The 24,500-nt window shown below is 43.0% G+C and overlaps 1 protein-coding gene across 1 annotated transcript in view; it reads right to left on the reverse strand.

Annotated features, from left to right (window-relative positions):
* Window positions 1–359: 359 nt before the first annotated feature.
* LOC143764751 (serine/threonine-protein kinase SBK1-like) overlaps window positions 360–24,500 on the reverse strand; it is a 107,752-nt gene continuing 83,611 nt past the window's right edge. The window contains exons 3-4 of the mRNA XM_077250679.1: window positions 19,671–19,870; window positions 360–2,074 (exon numbers count right to left, since the gene is read on the reverse strand). Of these exons, the coding sequence (XP_077106794.1) occupies window positions 1,505–2,074; window positions 19,671–19,870 (770 nt within the window). The 3' untranslated portion in view covers window positions 360–1,504. The remainder of the gene's footprint in view (window positions 2,075–19,670; window positions 19,871–24,500) is intronic.

Genomic DNA, 24,500 nt, shown 5'->3' on the forward strand with positions numbered 1-24,500 from the left:
ATTGTTTTTTTATTCATGGTACAAGGATGGGGACGAGGAACCATGCATAGCAAAATAGGGATTAGGGGACAATGCATACCCAGCTTATACTGAAGTCAATATGTTTTCCCAGTTTTTCAAGGCAAAATTAGGTGTCTCAGCTTATACTCGGGTCGACTTATACACGAGTATATATGGTATATAATATATATTTCACAATTAATATGTTATCAGTAGATCACATTGTGAGGTCCTCTGCGGAGACAAAAAAAAGTAAAACAAATTTTTTTTTTTCACTAACATTGGTTTTATTGTATTAAATTGTAAAGAAGGAAACTCAAATATATTATATTACTACAACAGTAAAAACTTGGTGGTGTTGGTCAAAGGTAAAATACATAAGTATATACAGAATGTTTGATATAAACTTGAATATACTGATCCACAAATATAAGTAACATTTTTTTTATGTTGAGCAATAAAAGGTGGTGATTTAAAACACAGAAAATAGCAAAATTGCTGTTTTTTTCAATCACCACACCAAGGTATGCAAGTCAAGAAATAATGTACCCCCAAAAAATGCCATTAATAAATACATCTACCCTTTTAAGGAAAAAAAAAACTTTCATACACAATTCATGGCCCGAAGTATGTTGAGGCACAAAACATTCTGCCAAAGTGGGCTTAGGAAAGAAATGGGTGGGGTAAAACCTCCCATACTGTAATAATTAAAGGAGATGTCCACCGCTGGGCTACGCAATCAATTCACAGGACCCCAATTAAGATTAAACCAATGTACACTCACTGCAGTGGTGCCTTTACAGTAGTGCCAGTGCCGCTGGTCCCTGACTTGACATTGTCACGTGCCCGCAGTACTCGATGAGCGGCCACTGTTTGACTGCAGCCTTTGCTATTTTGTCAGCACAGACATCTGCCCTGATGGACTATTAATGAGCTGCAGCCAGTCTGCAGCTGCTCTGGCGACATCACTGTAATGGGGCTGCTGTGGTGGGTGAGAAAAACAGTGCATTGCGTTAATTGGGGTCCTCAGTAGATTAAGCAGGGGTTGTCCAATAGTTGACTACTCCTTTAAGTAAAAATGCTGAAGTGGCTTTCAAGGTGCAACAGGGACAGTTCATGTATTACTCAATTTTTCTTTTTTTAAATGTGCATTATTTCTTATAGCAAAGTATGGATTTTGCTGATGTACTCTCTAGCATTTTTTTTTCATGTTTTCATTACTTTTTATACATAAACTTGCTTTTAAATAAGCAGTAAGTTTTATGGTGTAATCAAGAGTTGCAGTTCTACAATCTTTTCTACTGCAGCTTTTATGCTATTCTATAAGAATATAATAGAGATTAACTACAGTTCTGTTGGCAGAATGGATGCATGTATGAAACATGCACAGGCTCTCATTCAGACATGTCCATATTCCAGGTGCAGTTCTCTACACTTCTATTGTACTAAATGTGCAACTATCGGAGAGTCTGAATGAGGTTGTACAATCATAAATGTCATTTCGTTAATATGACAACATTTTGTATTTGTTGGATTTAAAACATATTTTCCAAGGTGACTTGACATATTTTATGACTTCAGTTGAGGCACATCTCTTGTTTGGGTCTGGCACAAGCAAGTTTTTCAGCATTTCTAGGGCATCTGTGCTAAATGTATTCCACTGGTATGGAAGCCTAAATATCTTGCTGCTTTTATGCCACTTGGTATATTGAACAAAATTTTTATCACCTGAGACTGCGGAAGTCCATGGAAAATATCCTGTCAAAATGCAAAAGAGTAGTACTCCAAATCCCCAAGTATCCAAACTTCCTTGCACATTAAGCTTATCAGCTGATCCTAAGCTGCACATCTCGGGAGCTGTATATGGCAAATTTTCAGACATTGATTCAACATATGTTCCTGCTGTGCATGAAAGACCAAAATCAGTCAGTTTAACCTTGCGACATTCTTGATCAAAGATGAGAACATTTTCAGGTTTTATGTCACGATGAACAAGGCCTTTCTTGTGTATATACTCTAGGGCACTAGAAAGTTGGATAGCACACCGTTTAACTGTGTTTTCTGGCAATCCAATCTATGAATGACAAAAAAAAAGTAGAATACGTTACACAGTAAACAAAATGCAAATGGAAACCATATCATTTTTATGGCTATAATGACCACTTACTGTACATAACAAAATATTGCAGTTGGAGCCTTGCATAAGAGATCCATAGTTGTAGGCTCGCAAAAGAGATCTATTTTTCATTAGTCTAAAAAAATGTACCCATTACTTGCTTTCCAGAAAGGGCTGAGACACATAGTAACAAACTGTGCTAACCATTTGCAGTGTGTAAAATAGGCGCAGGTCACTGAGGGATTAGTGGCCTGTCATAAGCCATACAGATGAATGTGTAAGCACAACACCAAATAAAGTCACACAGGCCACCCTGGATCATGAGAATCTCATTAACTGAAAACTACCGATAAAGATTAACAACCACGAGACGGATTTCATCACCAGGTGTCATTTTAATCAGTATTGTGTACAATCCTTCTGACAGGTTCACTTTAACTTCAAGAGCTTGAGATTAGATGACTTCTTCATGGTATATTACCCACACTTCCAACTGATTAAATGGGTACTCCCTATTGCAGTGCTGGCAAACCATTTAGAGACCGAGTGCTCAAACTGCAACCACAAACAAACTTATTTATTGCAAAGTGCCAACATTGCAAATTAACCTGAATACTGAAGTTTTAGTTTAGAAAAATCAACTCCTCCAGAGAGCAGGCGGGGCAGCAGAATGCAGGTGGGTGAAACGGACAGCAGTCACAGACAGGAGCAGGGGTAGCAGACTGCAGATATAAAGGAATATGCTGCCCCCATCCTAGTATATGCCCCTCATCCTGGCATATTCCCTCACATTGTGGTATTTGCACCTCATCTTTGTATTTGCCCGTTATCCTTGTATATACCTCTCATTCTTGTATTGTGATAGAAATATATATATCATGTAGATCTCACTTGCATGTATACTCCTCTATAATCAAATATATACTTATATGCTCACAGCAAATATATACATTATAATCAATGGTTTAAAATGGCTGACACGAACTGAACTGATATAACCCAGACAGATCATATGGGGTTTTCCACCCCTAAAAGCAGAAGAGAGTCAGATGTTTGGTGACTGCTGGTCAGGTGTCTCCACTTTGTCCTAGACAGAGAACTCGAGTTTAGTTGCTTGATCAGCAGTCATATGAGCATTAATCACAATATTCCATATATGTTTAGATAACCAATGACAGAGGAGCTAGACAATATGATAATTAACTAACCACCCCTGACAACCCCTAACCACTCCTTTCTATGTGAAAATATAAAACTATGTATGTACAATAAAGTATCAGTATTGATGGAATGTTGTTCTGTCACAGTTGTGTACAGTCCATTCTTGATGAGCGCTCAAAATACTCAGTCTAATTGGGAGCGGCCACAGCACACACAGGGATATATTTATCCAACCCTAATATTTCCATAACATTAATGGCCCCCAACAGCGAGGCCCGGATGAAAAGCATGTGATCCTTCTTACCGGAGATACGGAAGTTGTAGCGTGGCCTGGCACAGGGGCAGGAGACTGCGCAGCTCCATAAGTAAGGTAAGAAAATGTTATCATCTTACCTGAAAGTCCCCTGTGCCCAGTCCTTGTCTATGCTTCTTGCCGGTAAGATGTGGTCACAAATTCCCAGGTAGTGTAAAAAATCCGGAGCCACGAATCCACCCTGGGAGGTGTCTGCTGTGGACCGTGTATGTTTTGTGTAAAATCCGAGAGAGGAAGGGAAAGTGACTTTTGTTTGTAGTTGCTGAGAAACAGACCGCAGGATGTCAAATCGCTCGATAAGTTATTGCAGGATTCCCGTGCATAGGAGGAACACGCAGAGTTCCGGGGCAGGTGGTCCCATGATCCAGGCACGGGTAGTGATAACTTAAGAGGGCTACTGCAGATTCCCGTAGTGCCGGCGATCCAGTCAGGACGTCCGGACCGGGGTGGTAGAACCCGGGCGCAGGTGCGTCCAGTGCGATTGGCAGTAGTCTGTTCCCAGCTCAACCTGCATGTGTCACAGAATTTAAAAGGGAATCTCTCGGATTGTCTATCTGTCTGTTTGTGTCATGTACTATTGCCGCTTTAAGAGCATGAAATAGTAAGAGAAAGTTTTGTTTTTTTTTTCCTCTCTTGAACTTCCTCTTTTTCAGCTGAGAGGAGAGATATGCATTGTAAATCACACTGTCATATCTGTTTTTTTTCTTTTTCTTTTGCAATGCTGGCTATGTGTAGCTTTTTGTGAAGAAGTTAAATTGTATCCATCATTTTTGATGTGACATACGTGATTTTAGTGACATTTGATATTATTACAATAGCATACGGAATATAAAAAGAGGAAGTATGTCTCTGACTGCATTTGAGCGCAGAGATTTTTACTCTCTTAAAGGGTCTTTTTCTTTTTGCGGCATTTTAAAGTTTTTTTTAATTAAGTTTTCCTCAATCTTCAATCTCTTTACCTTTTTATTTTTTATTTATTTATTTTTTTGAAAAAAGTTTTTCTTTCCTTTTGTATCAAAATTTTGAGTTTTTGGTTGTGAACTAAGTTTTTGACGGTTTTTCTTATCGTTTTGGGTTTTTCTTAGAGTTTTATATACTCATTTTTAGAAGTTTTTTCTTTTTCTTAGTACTGTTTTTTTTTTCATTTTTGTGTGTTTTTTTCATTTTTTGCTTTTGCCATGGGGAATAGAGTGGCCGAGCAACAGGAAAGTCTTTTTACTTCCTGATGAGAAAACAGCCCCTAGATAGTGACAGAATACGAAGGTATTAAGTATGTGAAGATTTTGGAAGGTACAAAGTACGTGAAATTCATTAGAATGGCAGACTTCAAGCTGCGGAGTGGCATGACGTAGAAAGGAAAATAGAGGAAGTTAGCTGATGTTAGATTGCTGAAAACTAATACATGGTATGAAGTGGCAGCAGAGCTTACATCGTTTAGATGGTACAGAAAGTTATGTGAGCAAACCAGGAAGTGATTTTTGTGGGTATGAGACGGGAGAATCTGCGCAGTCTGCTTTTAGCAGAATCCATGGTATAGGTAGTTATTTTTGCACAGTATGTGGTGCGCCCCGTCTCTCCCTACAGGGAGAAGGCATAATTGCTCCTCTCTATTATTCTTGTTGTTCTAATCTATCCTCTTTTTCCTCTGTCAGTCTTTTCTCTCCGCACTCTCTCTCTCTCTCTCTCTCTCTCTCTCTCTCCTTTCCTCTTCCTCCACATTTTTTCTCTTCTCTCTCTTCCCCTCTTTCTCCACTCCTCTCTTCTCCTCCCTCTCTCCTCCCTCCACCCTCCATCTTCTCCTCCCTCCTTATCCACTCCCCCACCACACCTTTCTTCTCTCTCTCTCCACATTCTCTCTCCCCTCCTACTATTCCTTTGTCTCACTCCTCAACCCCTCCTCCTTCTTCTTCCTCTTTTTTTCCTCCGTGTTGCCGGCTGGGCCAACGCCCAATTCAAACAATATGGTGCTTACAGCACAAGGTGTCCCTGGCACAGTCCAGCCATTGCCAGTTGTGATATCGGGGAAAGAAGGTGAAAGCCCCCCCTACAGTGGGCAGCCCCAGACATATCAGGCAGCAGTCAGCTCAGCCCTGGGTGCAGAGGGGGGAGGAGTGATATCAGAACGAGCTCACTGACAGATCCTCCGTTACCTCATTTCACAGTCAACAATATTGACAACGTGGGGCCTTAAGGTTTTACATGAACATTGATATCACCATGTATTGATAATGTACAGCTTCAGCACCGGTCAGAGCTGCCTACATCCACATTCACAACAACATGAAACTATAATCCTAATCCATCATAGCTTCAGCAAGGGGGGAGACATCCTCACATAAAAAAGCAACTTCTAAGTTCAAAATCAGTCAGTGTATGACCCCAGTACAAGCTGTCACAACTATTCTTCTGATGAAGATGAAGAGGGAACATCATACATGCTGTCTAGTACTAGAAAAGAAACCCACAGGCACCAAGAATGCAAGGGCAGATAGAAGCACCACCATTACACTATGTGCACTGCACTTCAAGTCAGGTGACAATAGTCCAGACCCAGGGATGCATCCCATGCCATTTTACCGAAGAATGTAGCAGAAGCAGCAAACATATGCAGCCAGCTGGAATGATCTCTGGGCCATGAATGAAAATAGAAGCAGGTGATGCACTCTGGCCAATCATGAAGGAACAATTCAAACTTCCAGCAGAATCAGATGTACACGTTTGGGAGTCAGGGACACAGCTAATTGAACAGCTCAGAGAGTGAGCCATGACATGAGCCAAGATAAGACAGAGTCTGTAAAGAAGTTTCATTGCAGAGTAATGCAAGTATCCCAAGACTTGGGCTTTACCATTCATGACCAGATACACAGGCCTTTGGGCATGGACTGAGACAGCCAATCAGGAAACCACTGATAGTGGCTAGGCCTAGGAACAGGTCAATAGCAGTGGACTGACCCAGAAAAAATGTTTTATGTGCGCCTAGGAGACTGTTTATTGCCGATTGTCACCAAAACTGCCGCCATTATAGCACAGCAAAGAGCGCGAAGAAGGAAACGGGTGCCGTGCTGCTGAGAACGCTGGAAGGGGAGCCAGAGGTGAAGACGCTGCAAAGTGCCGACCAACACACCAGAAGAACCGCTGCAGACTCCAGAGAGGAGACACCGACCTCAATAAGGTTAGCAAAGGGGAGAAGCTATGTCGGAGCAGGAGGAAGAAGTGATGGCAGATGCAGCCACAGCCCCTGTAACGCCCCAAGACCTTGGGTTGGATGCAGCCGCCGGTCTCATGGCACCCCGGGCCTCGCCACGAATGCACTTGCAGGCCCCGTCTTACCACCGCAGCTTCAATCAGCAGGCCGGACCCCGCTGCCGCTACAGTACCCATCATGCCGTTGTCCACAGTAGCCAAAGGGATTGAGTCCCAACCAGGGGTGCAGAAGACAGCCCCTCTCATGGTGACCACTGACCTGAAAGCGCAACCACCCTACAAAGACAGAAAAAGTGTCAAGTGTTACATCTGTAGCAAGTTTGGCCATTTCCAGAACCAGTGCAAAGCACTCACGCCCCCGAAGAGACTGGACCCATGCAATCCAAGAGTTGGTCCAGAGAAACAGGTCAAGGAGGAAGTGCAGAAAGCAGTGAAGTACCCCGTCCATAGGACAGAGGCAAGCAAGCCAGGTCTGCAAGACACTACGCTCCTGACATGTAAAACTTCATCTGCAAGACCAGTACCTCAAATTACCCTTAAAATGGATGGCGTTGTCAGATCCAAAGTGGTGCAGCCAGAAGTGTGATGACACCTGTGGAACTCGCTGATCCCACCTGCCTATCAGAATCCTCTGTGTCTCGCATGGGCATTGGTGGTCAAGTCAGACATTCTCAGCTTACAAAGCCACTGAGCGTGTGCACTCAGCCAGGACACTCTATCCTGTCCCAGTTTGTGGTGTAAAGGACCTGCCACTCAACCTGCTGGGAGCGAACCTACTGCAGAAGCTGAAGGCAACCACAGTGTTCCAGGAAGATGGGACAGTGACATTTTCTTCATCCCTGACCCGAGAAGAGTCATGCTGGCAGCGCTACAAGAACATTAAACAATCGATGAGGCCTACCCAAGGAGGTACTGGATGTAGTACCAGAAAGTCTATGGTCTAAGGGACCCCAGCACATGAGAAAACCTCAAGTTGCCCCAGTACGGGTGTCACTCAAGCCATGTACCCCGTACCCTCGTAAGGCCCAGGCCAGGCCTAGAGTCAAGCTGCCTCTGACCAACTGAAGGTCCACCTGGAAATAGGAATCATTGTTCCTCGCAAATCGCCTTGCAATACCCCGCTTTTCCCCGTCAAGAAAAAGACTGTAAAAGGAGAGCCAGCCAAGTTCAGAATGGTATATAACCTGAGAGCTGTGAATGACACCACAGTGTTTGAAACTGCAATTATGCCGAATCCGCACACTCTGCTCTCGAATGTGCCTGCCACAGCAAAAGTGTTCACAGTGACCGACCTGGCTAAGGTTTTCTTCAGTGTTCCCCCTCATCCGGAAGACCAGTTCCTGTTTGCCTTAATGCACCAGGGGGGACACCACACATGGACAGTGATGCCACAGTGGGCCCAGAACAGCCCTTCACAGTTCACCAAAGCAATGTCCACAGTTCTCACCAACTGAGTCACAGAACAAGCAGAAGTAACCCTGCTACAATACATGGACAATCTACTCCTTTGTGCAGTTGACTTTGACACGTGTAAAGCCCATTCCTTGTATCTCCTACTCTACCTGGCGGAGCAGCACTGCAAGATCTCAAAGAACAAAGTCCAGTGGTGTCTGAAGCAAGTTACGTTCCAGAGACACTGTATTGCTCACCAGGTGAAATACCTGACAGATGACCGGAAGACCACAGTAGAGAAGATGGTCCCTCCGACAACTCCAAAGGTGCTACAGGCCTTCCTTGGTCTAGTTTCATATTGCAGAGCCTGGATCCCTGATGCTTCCGTCCTAATGCAGCCTCAGTGTGAATACGTCAGTGTGACCCCGTTCCTCCAGACAGATGTGGCCTTCAGTTCGTTCAAGAAGTTAAAAGGCTCTGTAGTCTCAGCACCAGCACTAGGCCTATCTGACTACAAGAAGCCATTCCGTCTCTACTTGATGAGAAGAGAAGGCCTTGCTACTGGAGTCCTGACACAGCTTCAGGGGGGAAAACAGAGACTTTCGGACTACTTTTCAGCTTGCCTGGATCCAGTTGCAAGGGGAGCCTCTTCCTCCCGCATGAGAGCAGCAGTTGCAGCACACGCCCTCCTGGACAGGACTACTGACATCAGTGGAAAAACCATTGGAAATCCTGGCTCTGCATGACATCTCAGCAATCCTCAACCAAACCCAGCTAAAACATCTCTCCACCGCCAGGCATCTTCGCCTCCAGTGCTCTCTACTCCTGCCCAACAATGTCACCATCTCCAAATGCACAGTCCTCAATCCGCCCACTCTACTCCCACTCCCAAGGGGGGATACAGATACGGATCCTCAGATAAAAAGTCTGATCAAAATCGGCATGATACCTTCTGCAGGGATCTGAATTTGCTCCGGACGGATGACCATGATTGCTTCAGCATCATGCAACAGGAAACAGCAGGACTACCCAAGGTGGCAGAAGAGCCACTGACCAACCCAGAGTTGATCCTCTATGTGGATGGCTCCAGATTTGCAGATGATGAAGGAAGATTCCACACGGGAGGTGCAGCGACCAGCAATCAAGAGATCCTGTGGTCCAGAAGTCTGCCGCCCAGTCTGTCAGCCCAGGAAGCAGAACTGATAGCGCTGATGAAGGCCTACCAGATGGCAGAAGACAAGACTGAGAAAATGTTTACCGATTCAAGGTACTTGCATGGCATAGCACACGACTTTGGACCCATCTGGGCTGCAAGGGACTTCCTCACAGCAAGCGGAACAACCGTGAAGCATCAATGGAGCCATTAAGGACCTGCTGAACACACTTCAACTTCCAAAAGTGGTGACAATGCTAAAAGTCAAAGCGCATGGAAAACTGAACACAGTAGGGGCACGAGGCAACAACATGGCGGATATGGCAGCCAAAGAAACAGTCAAGGGAAGACAATATGGACAAGTGGAAGAGGTCGTAGAGCCGGACAGCTACTACAGGACGGCTGAAGACAGGAAACCTGACAAGATGACATCCTGGGATCTGCTCAAAAAAGTTGCAAGAGCAAGCCCCAAAGGACAAGAAGGAATGCTGGGTGCAGAAGTGAGCAACACATGAAGAAGGAAGGGTATACTAAATGGACTACAAACCCTGTTTACCCCGAAGCATGTACCCTATGGTGGTCCAGTGGGCACATGGGCCCACACACAGATTAAAGACACAGATGAATGATCCGATTGGTGCTTACTGGTTCGCTCCAGAAATCTCCACCCTAACAGCCAAATTCATAAACAGCTGTCTAACCTGTGGCAAATGCAACCCTGGAAGAATGAAGAAAGTTCCCACACATCAACTTGCCAGACCACTGTACCCCCTTCCAGAGGATCCAGATAGACCACATCCAGACGCCGCCAAGTGGAGGATTCGAATATGCCCTTGTGGTCGCGGACGTGTTCTCAGGATGGCCAGAAGCTTTCCCAGTGAGGAACCAGTCAGCAAAGACTACTGCAAAGAAGCTACTCTCAGAGACGAGATATGCAGCTATGGGGTCCCAGAAGTGATAGAGAGTGACCAGGGACCTGCATTCACAGCAAACCTCACATGAGAGATCTAGTCAGCAGTAGGGTCAGACTTAGGCCTACACACTCCCAATCACACTACTCAGTGTTCAGGCACACTCCCAGAGGCCCAGAAAAGCTGTCACCATATGAAATTTTGTTTGTGTCTAGTCCCAGGTTAGGGGTATCCTTTCCCTTAGCAGCTGACTATGTAATATGATACTTTGTCTGCTTATGTAATTGAACTCACCAAGAAACTTGCTAACATCCATTCTCGAGTTTTTTTCTTCATTGCCAGATCCAGATTCAGTGTCCGGTATGCACTCCTAGAAGCCAGGAGACTGGGTGTTGGTGAAAAAGCTTGTAAGGAGAACACCACTCGTTCCCAGATTTGATGGTCCTGCTCAAGTGCTGCTGATGACACCAAACTCTGTGAAACTGGAGGGAAGACTCGCTTGGATCCACTCATCGCATGGCAAGAAAGCTCCCCTACCAGAAGATGACACCCAAGCCAGAATGATGTCGTGGATGCCCTGCCTGACCGAAGAGATGACCTACCTGATAAAGACTACACATCGCTCACTACACATGCTATTGACTAAGAGACTGATTGCAACGAACCCCCGTTAGGGACAGATCTCCTGACCGCCCATTTGCGAAAAGTCTGTATGGAGTGGGGCACAGGCGTTAGGCTTGTGTCAGTTCGCCAACAGCACAAAAGAGTTGCAGCGCTTTGGGACAGGAGGCTAGGATTAGGGCAAGTGATATCTAAGGGGGGCTTGTGATAGAAATATATATATCATGTAGATCTCACTTGCATGTATACTCCTCTATAATCAAATATATACTTATATGCTCACAGCAAATATATACATTATAATCAATGGTTTAAAATGGCTGACACGAACTGAACTGATATAACCCAGACAGATCATATGGGGTTTTCCACCCCTAAAAGCAGAAGAGAGTCAGATGTTTGGTGACTGCTGGTCAGGTGTCTCCACTTTGTCCTAGACAGAGAACTCGAGTTTAGTTGCTTGATCAGCAGTCATATGAGCATTAATCACAATATTCCATATATGTTTAGATAACCAATGACAGAGGAGCTAGACAATATGATAATTAACTAACCACCCCTGACAACCCCTAACCACTCCTTTCTATGTGAAAATATAAAACTATGTATGTACAATAAAGTATCAGTATTGATGGAATGTTGTTCTGTCACAGTTGTGTACAGTCCATTCTTGATGAGCGCTCAAAATACTCAGTCTAATTGGGAGCGGCCACAGCACACACAGGGATATATTTATCCAACCCTAATATTTCCATAACAGTATATGCTCCCCATCAATGTACATTTCTGGAAAAAAGTGTTTCCCCCATCCTGTTTTCCAATTCTTGTACGTTTGTCAAACTTAAATGTTTCAGATCATCAAGCAAATTTAAGTATTAGATAAAGCTAACAAAAGTAAACACAAAATGAAGGTATTTATTAAGGGAAACATAAATCCAAACCTACAGGCCCCTGTGTGAAAAAGTGATTGCCCCCTCCCTTCTTAAAACATAAATTAGCTGTGGGTTATCACATCGTTGAGATGTGGAGTTCAAATTCCCTATCCATACCCAGGTCTGATTACTGCCACGCCTGTTCTTAATTGAGAAATCACTTAAATATGAACTGCCTGACAGTGTGAGTAGACACCATGCCGTGATCCTAAGAAATTCTGGATCAAATGAGAAACAGTAATTAAAATATACTCCTCCTTGGTCAGGCTTCATCTGAAATACTGTGTCCAGTGCTGGGCAAAATATTTGAAAAAAGCCATTGAAAATGAGCAAGTTCAAAGAAGAGCTACCAGGATGGTGAGCGGACTGCAAATTATGTCCTACAAAGAACGGTAAAAGAATCTGGAAATGTTTAGCTTAACAAAAGAAGGCTAAGGAGACTTAATAGCTGTCTACAAATATCTGAAGGTATGTCACAGTGTAGAGGGATCATCCTTATTCTCATTTGCATATGTAAATATGAGAAGCAATGGGATGAAAGTGAAAGGGAGAAGATACAGATTAGATATTAGAAAAACAACTTTTTGACAGTGAATGTGATCGATTGGAACAGGCTGCCATGAGAGTTGGTGAGTTCTCTTTCAACAGACTGGACAGACATCTGTCTGAGATGGTCTATTGAATCCTGCATTGAGCAGGGGGTTGGACACGACCCTTGAGGTCCCTTCAAACTCTAAAATTCTATGATTCAATGAGAGCTATAGTTCTGGGAAAGGTTATAAAGCCATTTCTAAAGCTTTTGGGACTCCAGCGAACCACAGTGAGAGCCATTATTCACAAATGCCAAAATCATGGAACAGTGATGAACCTTCCCCAGAGTGGTCAGCTGACCAAAATTACCCCAACAGCACAGTGACAACTCATCCAAGCGGTCACAAAAGACCCTACAACAACATCCAAAGAACTGCAGGCATTACTTGCCTCAGTTAAGGTCAGTGTTCATCACTCTGCTGTAAGAAAGAGACTGGGTAAAAATGGCCTGTACAGAGTACAAAGATGAAAACTACTGCTGAGCAATAAGAACATACAGACTCATCTCAGTTTTGACAAAAAAAAAAAAACATCTTGATGATCCCCAGTACTTTTTTGGGGAGAATTCTCTGTGGACTGACAAAAGTTTGTTTTTGGTGGACGTTTGATACAATTTTTTTTAGAGGTCCTACCGTACATCTCACATATTGAACATGACATCAAGCAATCTATCAGATGTAGAACACCCACTGTATTACAGTTTATAAAGCTGCTAATGTTAAAGCTGCCTCATGGGGAAAGAGGCAAAATACTTAGGCTACATTGTCAGAAGGGGCAAAATAAAGCCGCAAGTGAATAAAGTGGAGACAATCCAAAAGTGTTCGCCTCCAATCTCTGAGAAACTGGTTGTGGCATTTCTGGGAATGGTGGGATACTATCAGCGATTTATCCCAAATTTTGCCATGAAAGCAGCATCCCTCACCGACCGTCTTAAAGGCATGAATACGTTGATGGCCAAATGGTCTTTTGAAGCAGAGCTGATGTTCCAAGAGTTGAAGCTCATCTTGTGTAAGCAGCCGGTCTTGATCGCACCTGAATTCAGTAAGGAGTTTGTGGTCTAGACGGACGCCTCAGAGGTCGGGTAAGGGGCTGTGTTGTCCCAAGCAGTAAACATAAGAACATCCCATCCTGTATCTAAGCAGAAACTTCCTGTTAAAAAAAAAAAAAAAGCTATGGTGGAAAAAGTTTGGCCATAAAATGGGTAATTGACACCCCGAGGGTACTGTAGCTACATTAAAAAAGGGATCTTTAAAACATAGCCTTTAATACACTGGTTAAAAACTAGTACTAAAAAATGACACACACAACTTATAACATATAAGTCTTAGGTCCGATGTCACAGACCAAATATGCACCAATCAAATTAGTCAGACATCATCTCGCCACAAATAACCAAGGGTCTAATAACCTCTATATTGCTGAACTTCTGCTATACAGCTTACAACCCATTAATTCATAGTGGATTTCTCCAGTTTGAAGTCTCGTTTCAAAACATACCAACACCTATTACCAGCCCATCAGGATGCAGAGACCAACACATATCCGCTCTTATGCATCCATTCCTAAGGGCAGTATAGGGGAAAGTTTAACCGGACAAACGACCACCTCCTGACGCCTTTCTTCCTTTCTTAGGATTCATCAGGGGATTTTGTAGCCTGATAGTAAGGTTCATATGTGCACCTCTTGGACGATCAAACTGTGGGGGAGACTGCTCTAATATAAGTTGCTGAATGATGTTGCATATTCAAAACGGAACATGATACTCGCCTATATGCATGCGTCATGCTCCCCTATATTTAACATGGGGGCGCATGGACATGCGTTGCACTTGCGTTTTGCGCCGCATGCGTCACTGCGGCGCACGTGTCCGGGCGCAGAGGACGCAGCAAGTTGCATTTTTGCTGCGTCCAAAATCAATCAAAAAAAGGACGCAGCGTTGTGCATGCGTTTTGCTGCCTTTTTGTTTGCGTTGTGCGCTGCGTCGCCGACGCTGCAGTGTACAACGCAAATGTGAACGTAGCCTTAGCCGTATACCACGAAGTTGAGTTTTTGGTTCTCCCGTATAGATAAATTGAGGAGAAATCACCAAGGAATTAAAGGGTTGTAAGCTGTATAATAGAAGTTCAGCAATATAGAGGTTATTAGACCCTTGGATATTTGTGCTGAGATGATGTCTGTCTAATTTGATTGGTGCATATTTCTCACTGTACTGCATATTTCATAAGGTTGCATATAATTGGAAGGCAAGCGGTACTTGATATAGGACCAATTTGTTGATTCCCACCCCGAGGTACTACCTGTTGGGGTGGAATTTCAGGCTAGTGTCCAATCATGTGCCTTGAGTAGTAATGAGCGAATATACTCCTTACTTGAGATTTCTCGAGCATGCTCGGGTGTCCTCCGAGTATTTTTTAGTGCTGAGAGATTTAGTTTTTCTTGCTGCAGCTGAATGATTTACATCTGTTAGCCAGCATAAGTACATGTGGGGATTCCCTAGCAACCAGGCAACCCCCACATGTACTTATGCTGGCTAACAGATGTAAATCATTCAGCTGCGGCAAGAAAAACTAAATCTCCGAGCACTAAAAAATACTCGGAAGACACCCGAGCATGCTCGAGAAATCTCGAGTAACGAGTATATTCTCTCATCACTAGCCCTGAGGCAGACAAGGGAAAGAATGTCCAAGTGACTAGGTGGTTTCAGGCGCTCTGCAAGACTTTAGTTTTCATGTGGACCACAGGCCTGGGAAGCTAAATGGTAATGCCGATACCCTGTCTAGACTTCCCTGTTTGGTGACTTGAAGGTGCCAAAACCCCCAGCTTTGGACAGAGGGGTGGGATATGCGACAGTCACTGGCAAAGTACTGGAGGGGGAGATATGTTTCACTGAGGCTATTAGCTTCAGTGATTTGAAACCTGGAATTTTGCTCCAGCACACTAAGTTCTAAGAGGAGTTAATCAGCCATTGTAATAGCTAGACTTTTAAGTGAAGAGCGGGTGGGAGGCTGGTCACCATATCACCTCCCTAGGTTGGGAAGGTAGAAGGTAAATAGTCGGCCTCCTAAATCATTCGGTGAATCTTTAGACAGCAGCTGAAGAGAAGTGTTTTATGTTAAACTGTACTGAACATGGTTGTTATATCCTGGTGGATCCCCACAGTTGCTTAGGCTATATACCATTTTGTTCTCCTGATTTGCCTGAAGGGCCATGTTTATTTTCTCTTCACACTAGGGCATGCCGCCTGTATATGATAAACCAGTGGAAAATTTAAAGAAACTGTACCTGTGTCTACCTGCACGTGCAGCCGAGTTAGCCAATCTACCACACCTTCCTACTCTGCACTCATTACCTGTATTAATTGCACCTGTTTGAACTTGTTACCTGTATAAAGACACCTGTCCACATGCTCAATCACATTCCAGCCTCTCCAATATGGCCAAAACCAAAAAGCTGCCTAAGGACATCAGGGACAAAATTGTAGACGTACACAAGGATGAGATGGGCTACAGGACAATAGGCAAGCAGCTTGGTTAGAAAGCAACAACTGTTGGCTTAATTATTAGAAAATGAAAGAAACACAAAATGACTGTCGATCTTTCTCGATCTGAAGCTCAATGCAATATCTCGCCTCGGCAAGGATGATTCTGAGAAAGGTCAGGAATCAGCCCAGAACTACACAGGAGTACCTGACCAATGAGCTGAAGAGAGCTTGAACCACAGTCTCAAACATTACCGTTAGTAACACACTACGCCATCATGGAATTAAATCTTGCCGGGAACCAAGGTCCCCCTGCTCACACCAGCATATATCCTGGCCTTTTTCCACATATCCAGTGGCAATCAGGATGATTGGAGGGAGCTGAAATTCAATGTTGTTCTTGTCAACAAAGGTTTCTGTACCAAATAGTTTTGTTTTTAGTAAGTAATAGTAAGTTTTGTTTTTCTATTGTATCAAATACTTTTTCATGTAATAAAATGCAAATTAATTATGTAAAAATAATACAATGTGATTTTTTTTTTTTTTTTTTTTTTAGACTCACAGTTGAAGTGTACCTATGATAAAAATCACAGACCTCTCCATTCTTCGTAGGTGGGAAACCTTTCAACATCAGCAGTGTATTAATGCTTATTTTCCCCACTGTACAGACGAAGCAGCATCTGATGTTTTAACTACCCAGTCTATTACGTAAAAGAAAGGTAAATTTGTGACCAAAATTATTGGAATACTTGCAAATTGCTGAACAGTAGGCTCCCCGAGAGTCAGTTACTGGTGGGCTCTGACACTCTAGTCCGATACTATTAGTGATAGTTTTGTCATCATTATTTGCTGTCCTGTGTAAACAGGCTGGTAAAGGAATCCTGGATAATTTGAATGTAGCCGGTCGGTGAAGCCCATTATTTCTGCAGTGTAAATGGGCCCTTAGTTTCCTTCTGGCAGTCAATAATAGTCCCTTACTATTTTTCTTGCAGAATTATGCTTTTCAGCAATACTGCCATGTTACGGCAGAGGTGCTTACATGAGAAGCCATCCTGAAGGCCACTTGCATTGGCTGCTCTGTAGTAAACAAAGTATCGCTATGCTGTATGGGGAGCAGGGCCAAAATTGGGTGTCCAAGGAATTGCTAGCATCAGACTTCCTGAGCAATTAGTTCCCTGATTTGCCATCCGCTGTAACTCTGAGCATATGATATGTCTGAGCACATTCCTCTGATCTTTCAACACCCCAGGAACACCTCAATTCCCACCAACACTCAGCTCATTAGGTGGGTGTACAAGTTGCTTTAAACTTTGACCACCAAGTGGTACCAAAAATGTCTTCACTGCATGATGTTCTTTAATTCGTGGGTTGGCTACGTAATGCTGAATTTGTTACATTTTAAATCCATAAAAATGTGCATGTCTAATTTAATAACAGATAGATCAATGATCAGATACATTAATAATCTTATGGGGCAATTTATCAGTTCCCCTACATTATATTCTACTAGGACTTTACTGTATATACTGTTAATTCATATAAACGCCTTGTGGTATTCATGTCATGGGATGCATTATATACATTAACTACATTAGTGTTTTGCACTCTTAATTACCAGTACGGAAAAAAAAGTAATTGCCCAAAAAGTAAGAGTCCTAATACATAATCCAGGTTTTGTTCAGGTTTTTAGATGTCATATTTTAAGCCACAACAAGCAGTGAATTGGAAAAGACAAGAAATGATATCTGCCCTTTATGCATTACTGCATCAAAAAGCCTGATTAAAACCTAAAATTTGTAATAGCACCCTTAGAGTATATTCACACTCAGTCTTTTTGCTGAGTTTTTTGTAGTGGAAATGGAGCCCAAACACCAAGTTTTTGATTAGTTTTTGGTTTTTTTTCAGGAGGGTTTTGAAGCATTTCCGCTCAGTTTCTGCTCCAAAAAGTCTTTAAAAAAAAAAAAAAAAAAAAAACCTTAGTGTGAACATACCCTTATTCTGTCAACGGAGTAACACAAATTGTTGTTCAGCCATTACCTTTGCGTTGTCTGGTGCTGATAATGCACAGTTTGCCACTGGTTGGCAGCATGCACTTAGCATTGCCATTGTTTCAAATGGCAAGTGCTTTACAGGGGCTGCCCTGCATTCTGCAGTAAACTGTATGGATGCTAAAATACATATAAAAGCACCATAAGTATATGTTCACAGGGGTGGGGGTTTTTAGTACATTTTTCCTGCGTTAAGAAAATTGCATTTTACACATTCACTGAATGGAAATCACATAGAGTTACAAAACATAACGGGTCAAAACTCCAATAAACACAGTTCTACTTGTAGAGGAGGGTACAAAGATCCCAAAAAAGAATATATTAAACCATGCAATTCTTTATTCATTGATATAGAGTCCAACCATACACAATGGAAAAATTACACACGTAAAAGCCCTGAAAAATGCATGCAAAAAAGCAGCAAAAACACACATATTGTACTCAGTGTTTTTCCTGTCTGTTGGACAGAAAACAATTCTGGAAGAACACATTGTGTGAACATACCCTGTGTTAAATTACAAGGATGAATTTTTGGTGAGATTTTGCTGCTACATATTTTAAAATGCATCGACATGCTGCTTTCACACTAGCGTCAGTACGGGGCCGTCGCGCTGCGTTGGCCCGACGTACCGACGCAAGCAGTGAAAGCGCCGCACAACGGGGGCAGCGGATGCTGTTTTTCAACGCATCCGCTGCCCCATTGTGAGGTGCGGGGAGGAGGGGGTGGAGTTCCGGCCGCTCATGCGCGGTCGGAAATGCTGGACACGACACCAAAAAAGTTACATGCAATGTTTTTTGGTGGCGACGGTCCGACGCAACCGTCGCACGGCGGTTGCGACGTGTGGCAATGCGTCGCACTGCGTCGCTAATGCAAGTCTATGGAGAAAAAACACATCCTGCAAGCACTTTTGCAGGATGCGTTTTTTCTACAAAACGACGCATAGCGACGTGCAGTGCACGACGCTAGTGTGAAAGTAGCCTTACCGTTCCACCACAGTGGATGGGTTTTACAGGAATCTCGTTTCTACTGTTTTTTATGCTGTGTAAACTGACATGCAGTGCGTGTTTGAAATCAGCAACTTATCAATTTCTCTTGCAGGTACACTGAATGTTATGTGCAGATTTTTCCCTTAAAATTACATTAAGTGTGGAAAATCCACAGAGAAAAAAAAGTATGTGCGATTTAAGTGTGTTCTGCTACAAAAATAACACATTTAATGCCCACTTGACTGTATCAATAAAGTTTTATCAAAGCAAATTCCAGGAAGTATCAAAAAGAAAAGGAAAAACAAGAGGAGGAAAAACAGCATCAAAAATGCAGTAAAAACACACCTAAAAATATAAATAATCTTAGCTGATAGATGCAGAAATGCTGCAGCAAATCTGCTACAATGGAAATGAACCAGATACTGTACTAATCATTATTGATGATAGCAAGTGTTCGTTACTCAAGTTTGCAGAATGTACTCGGGTGCTCGACTGACATGTTTGAGTCCCTGTGGCCGCACGTTTCGCGGTTGTTAGACAGCAACAAAATACGCAGGGATTGCCTGACAAACAAAGGAAATCCCTGCGTAGTTTGTGACGAACAGCTGTGAAACATTCGGGCATGGGGACTCGTACATGTCAGTCGAGCACCCGCGATACTCAGTGCACACCCGAGCACCCTCTGCAAAGTCGAGTAATGAGCGCTTGCCCTCAACACTACTAATCATCTTAAAACGTTAAACAAAAAAAAATTAATACATACCTGAGGTTTCAAAATAGAGAATAGATTATCATGTGCTATTTCTTGTGCAAATATGTAATGTCTTTCTGTCTGAAAGGCAATTCCAAAAGTATTGATAATGCATGGGTGCATTGATAGGCACAGGGAAACACAGTACTCGATGAGGAACATGTGAAGATCTGTCTTGTTCTTTTGCATGAACTTCAGAGCCATTAAATTTCCTAAAAATGGAATGAGATTTCATTACTTCTTTCTTAGGTTATGTACTGTATATAAAGTAATACTCAGTGTCATTAATATTATTAAGAACAAAATGAGAAAAGGAATGTGTATCACCATCTTTTTCATGCCCGTATTTTCTTGTTTCATGCACTTTAGGTCTGATTCACAGATCCACGTTTAAACAAGTATGTGAAATAATGGTATTCGTGTCATCATGTGTGGTGCATGCGTCAGTTTTACCATCGGTGTCATTTTTCACAGATGGATAAATGAATTATAAGCTTTTTCTATCCTTTTCAGTGTTAAATATGAACAGTACATTGATACCATCTTTCTGTTGCACACATTTTTCACAGAACCTTAGGGTATGTGTCCACGTTCAGGATTGAATCAGGATTTGACGCAGGTAAAATCTGCACCAACTCTGCACCTGAGGTCACTGGCAGGTCACCTGCGTTTTTCATGCGTTTTTTTACTCGTTTTTGACGCGTAATTCATGTGTTTTTTTAATGCATTTTTATCATGCGGATTTGTGTGTGTTTTTGTAAGCTCAATAAACATATACAAAAAAAAGAATTGTTTTGTCATTTCTTGTCCAACCTCTTCATTTACATACTCCATTGAAGAATATACACACACAGCTAGATAGATACGTTAGATGGATACAATAGATAGATATGTATCGTATCTATCGTATCTATCTATCTATCATATCTATCTATGGATCTATCGTATTTATCTATGGTATCTATCGATATATCCATCTATTGATATATCTATATATAGAAATATCAATAGATATATTGATAGATAGATAGATAGATAGATAGATACGATAGATAGATGGATACAATAGATGGCTCACGCAAGCGAGAAACTCGGACGAGTCTCGCATCTTAATACCCGGCACTGCCACCGGCACTCGGGAGAGGAGCATGCTGTTGCATGTATTTCTGTGCAGCTGCACGCTCCTGTCCTGAGTGCCAGTGGCAGTGCCGGGTATTAAGATGCAAGACTCGTCTGAGTTTCTTGCATGTGTGATCCCGGCCTTAAATAAAGACACACATGAAATCTGTGTCACACTCGCGAGAAACTCACACAAGTCTCTCACTTCAATACCCGGCACTGCCACGGGCACTCGGGATCGGAGTGTGTGGCTGCATGTATTTCTATGCAGCTGAACGCTCCAGTCCCGAGTGCCCGCAGCAGTGTCAGGTATTTACCCCGGCCTTAACTGCAATATGTTTAATTTAAAAAAAAATACATTAAAAAAAATGGCGTGGGCTCCTGCGCAATTTTCTGCGCCAGAGAGGGAAAGCCAGCGACTGTTGGACTGATATTTGTAGCCTGGGAAGGGTTTAATACCCATGGAGCTTCCCAGGCTATGAATATCAGCCCGCAGCTGTCTGCGTAGCCTTTACTGGATATAAAAATAGGGGGACCCCCCAAAAAAATGATGTGGGGTCCCCCTATAATTTATAAATTTATAGCCAGAAAGGCTACTCAGACAGCTGCGGGCTGATATTCATAGCCTAGAGAGGAACCATGGATATTGGGCCCCCCCCAGCTACAAATACCAGCCGCCCCAGAAATGGCGCATCTATAAGATGCACCAATTCCGGCGCTTAGCCTCTCTCTTCCCACTCCCGTGTAGCGGTGGGATATGGGGTAATAAGGGGTTAATCACACCCTAGGTGACATTAAGCCCGGTTAATAATGGCGAGGCGTCAATAAGACGCCTATCCATTATTAATGCTAGTAAAGTGTAAATAAAACACAGACACTAGAAAAAAGTATTTTAATGAAATGATTACACAGACTTTTTGACCATATCTTTATTGTACGCTCAATCCTCTTGAAGACCCTCGTCCTGCAAAAAAGCAAAAAAAAGCAAACCAAATTCATACTCATGTCCGAAGATATCCCATAGCGAGTGTCCCACGACGAGTCCAGCTCTGCTACATCTGGATGCCTGACATCCAGCCATAGCAGAGCTTGTAGATGATCGCTGGAGATAACTCTCCAGGGATCTCCTACATTCTAGCACTCATGGTCAGCTGACAGTGAGAACCAGCCTAGTGTGACCGGAGATAACCCCCGATCACGTGCACAGCAGTTCTCACGGTAAGCTAAGTTATCGCGAGAAATTATCTTACCGCGAGAACTGCAGTGGACGCGGGGATCCCGACGGCAGGACAGGTAAGCCGGCATGTGACATGCGTAGTAAGCTGCAACGCAGTTTCTACGCATTTTCACTAATCATTAGATGCGATTTTATCGCATCTAATGATTATCCATGGTAAATTTTACGGGGTAGCGACGGAGCGTCGCCGCTTTGTAAACAGAAATGCTGCGTTCTGTAAAGATGTGCCGCATATCCTTTTACGCGGGTCTGCCGCCTGGCTTTTTTAACGCATAGTGGAGACGGGATTTCATGAAATCCCCTCCACTATGCTGTAACATATGGACGCTGCGTGTTTGACGCTGCGGCTCTACGCAGCATCAAACACGCAGCGTTTCCTGAACGTGGAAACATACCCTTAGACTTGTGTTTGCTCTTTTCACACGTGATAGCAGACGTACTAGCATTTTTTTTTAAAACCTTGCCCATCACCAGAAAAAACATTTCTTTGCCTATTAATTTGTCCTAAAGAACTTCAAATCTTTTCTTTTTAAGGCTATGTGCACACGTTCAGGATTTTTCGCGTTTTTTCGGCCGTTTTCCCTGGGAAAAAAGCTTAAAAAGGCATACATAAGCATCCCATAATTTTTAAATGCATTCTGCAATTTTTGTGCACATGATGCGTTTTTTTCCGCGAAAAAAACGCATCGCGGTAAAAAATGCATCACTTTCTTTACTTTTGCGTATTTTTCGCGTTTGTCCCGCTATTTAATGCATTGGGAAGCTCTGGAAAAAACTCACAAAAAAGCATCAAAAACGCAAAAAAAAAAAAAAAAAAAAAAAGCGTCAATAATGCTAAAAAAACGCGTACGGATTTCCTGCAGAATAAGTCCAGTTTTGTTCAGGAAAATTCTGCAGAAGATCCTGACGTGTGCACATAGCCTAAAGATTATCTCCATTTATCTTAAATGTGTCTCCTGCACTCAGCATAATAAGGCTATGTGCACATGCTGCGGATTTTGCTGTGGATCCGCAGCGTTTCCGCAGCTGCGGGTCCTCAGGAGTTTCCGATGAGTTTACATTATACACTGTGTTCCAAGTTATTATGCTAATTGGATTTGTGACAAAATGATTTAATTGTTTTGTTTTTCAAATAAACTCATGGATGGCATTGTGTCTCAGGGCTCAATCGATCACTGAAATCAATCTTAAACACATGTGTTAATTAGTTTTCCAGGTGATTCTAATTAAAGGAAAACTACTTCAAATGATGTTCCACATTATTAACCCCTTAATCCCGTATGACGTACTATCCCGTCAAGGTGACCTGGGACTTAATTCCCGGTGACGGGATAGTACGTCATACGCGATCGGCCGCGCTCACGGGGGGAGCGCGGCCGATCGCGGCCGGGTGTCAGCTGCATATCGCAGCTGACACCCGGCACTATGTGCCAGGAGCGGTCACGGACCGCCCCCGGCACATTAACCCCCGGCACACCGCGATCAAACATGATCGCGATGTGCCGGCGGTGCAGGGAAGCATCGCGCAGGGAGGGGGCTCCCTGCGGGCTTCCCTGAGCCCCCCCGCAGCAACGCGATGTGATCGCGTTGCTGCGAGGGTCTTACCTCCCTCCCTGCCTGCTCCAGACCCGGATCCAAGATGGCCGCGGATCCGGGTCCTGCAGGGAGGGAGGTGGCTTCACAGACGCCTGCTCAGAGCAGGCACTGTGAAGCAGCCTGCACTTCTCTCAGATCGGTGATCTGTCAGAGTGCTATGCAAACTGACAGATCACCGATCTGTATTGTCCCCCCCTGGGGCAAAGTAAAAAAGTTAAAAAAAAAATTTCCAAATGTGTAAAAAAAAATAAAAAAAAATATTCCAAAATAATGAAAAAAAAAAAATAAATATTATTCCCATAAATACATTTCTTTATCTAAATATATAAAAAAAAAACAATAAAAGTACACATATTTAGTATCGCCGCGTCCGTAACGACCCGACCTATAAAACTGGCCCACTAGTTAACCCCTTCAGTAAACACCGTAAGAAAAAAAAAAAAAAAAGGAGGCAAAAAACAACGGTTTATTATCATACCGCCGAACAAAAAGTGGAATAACACGCGATCAAAAAGACTGATATAAATGACCATGGTACCGCTGAAAGCGTCATCTTGTCCCGCAAATAACGAGCCGCCATACAGCATGATCAGCAAAAAAATAAAAAAGTTATAGTCCTGAGAATTAAGCGATGCAAAAATAATTATTTTTTCAATAAAATAGTTTTTATCGTATAAAAGCGCCAAAACATAAAAAAATGAGATAAATGCGGTATCGCTGTAAGCGTACTGACCCGAAGAATAAAACTGCTTTATCAATTTTACCAAACGCGGAACGGTATAAACGCCTCCCCCAAAAGAAATTCATGAATAGCTGGTTTTTGGTCATTCTGCCTCACAAAAATCGGAATAAAAAGCGATCAAAAAATGTGACGTGCCCAAAAATGTTAC

The sequence above is a fragment of the Ranitomeya variabilis genome, chromosome 4 (assembly GCF_051348905.1).
Source record: "Ranitomeya variabilis isolate aRanVar5 chromosome 4, aRanVar5.hap1, whole genome shotgun sequence".
Lineage (NCBI taxonomy): Eukaryota > Metazoa > Chordata > Amphibia > Anura > Dendrobatidae > Ranitomeya > Ranitomeya variabilis.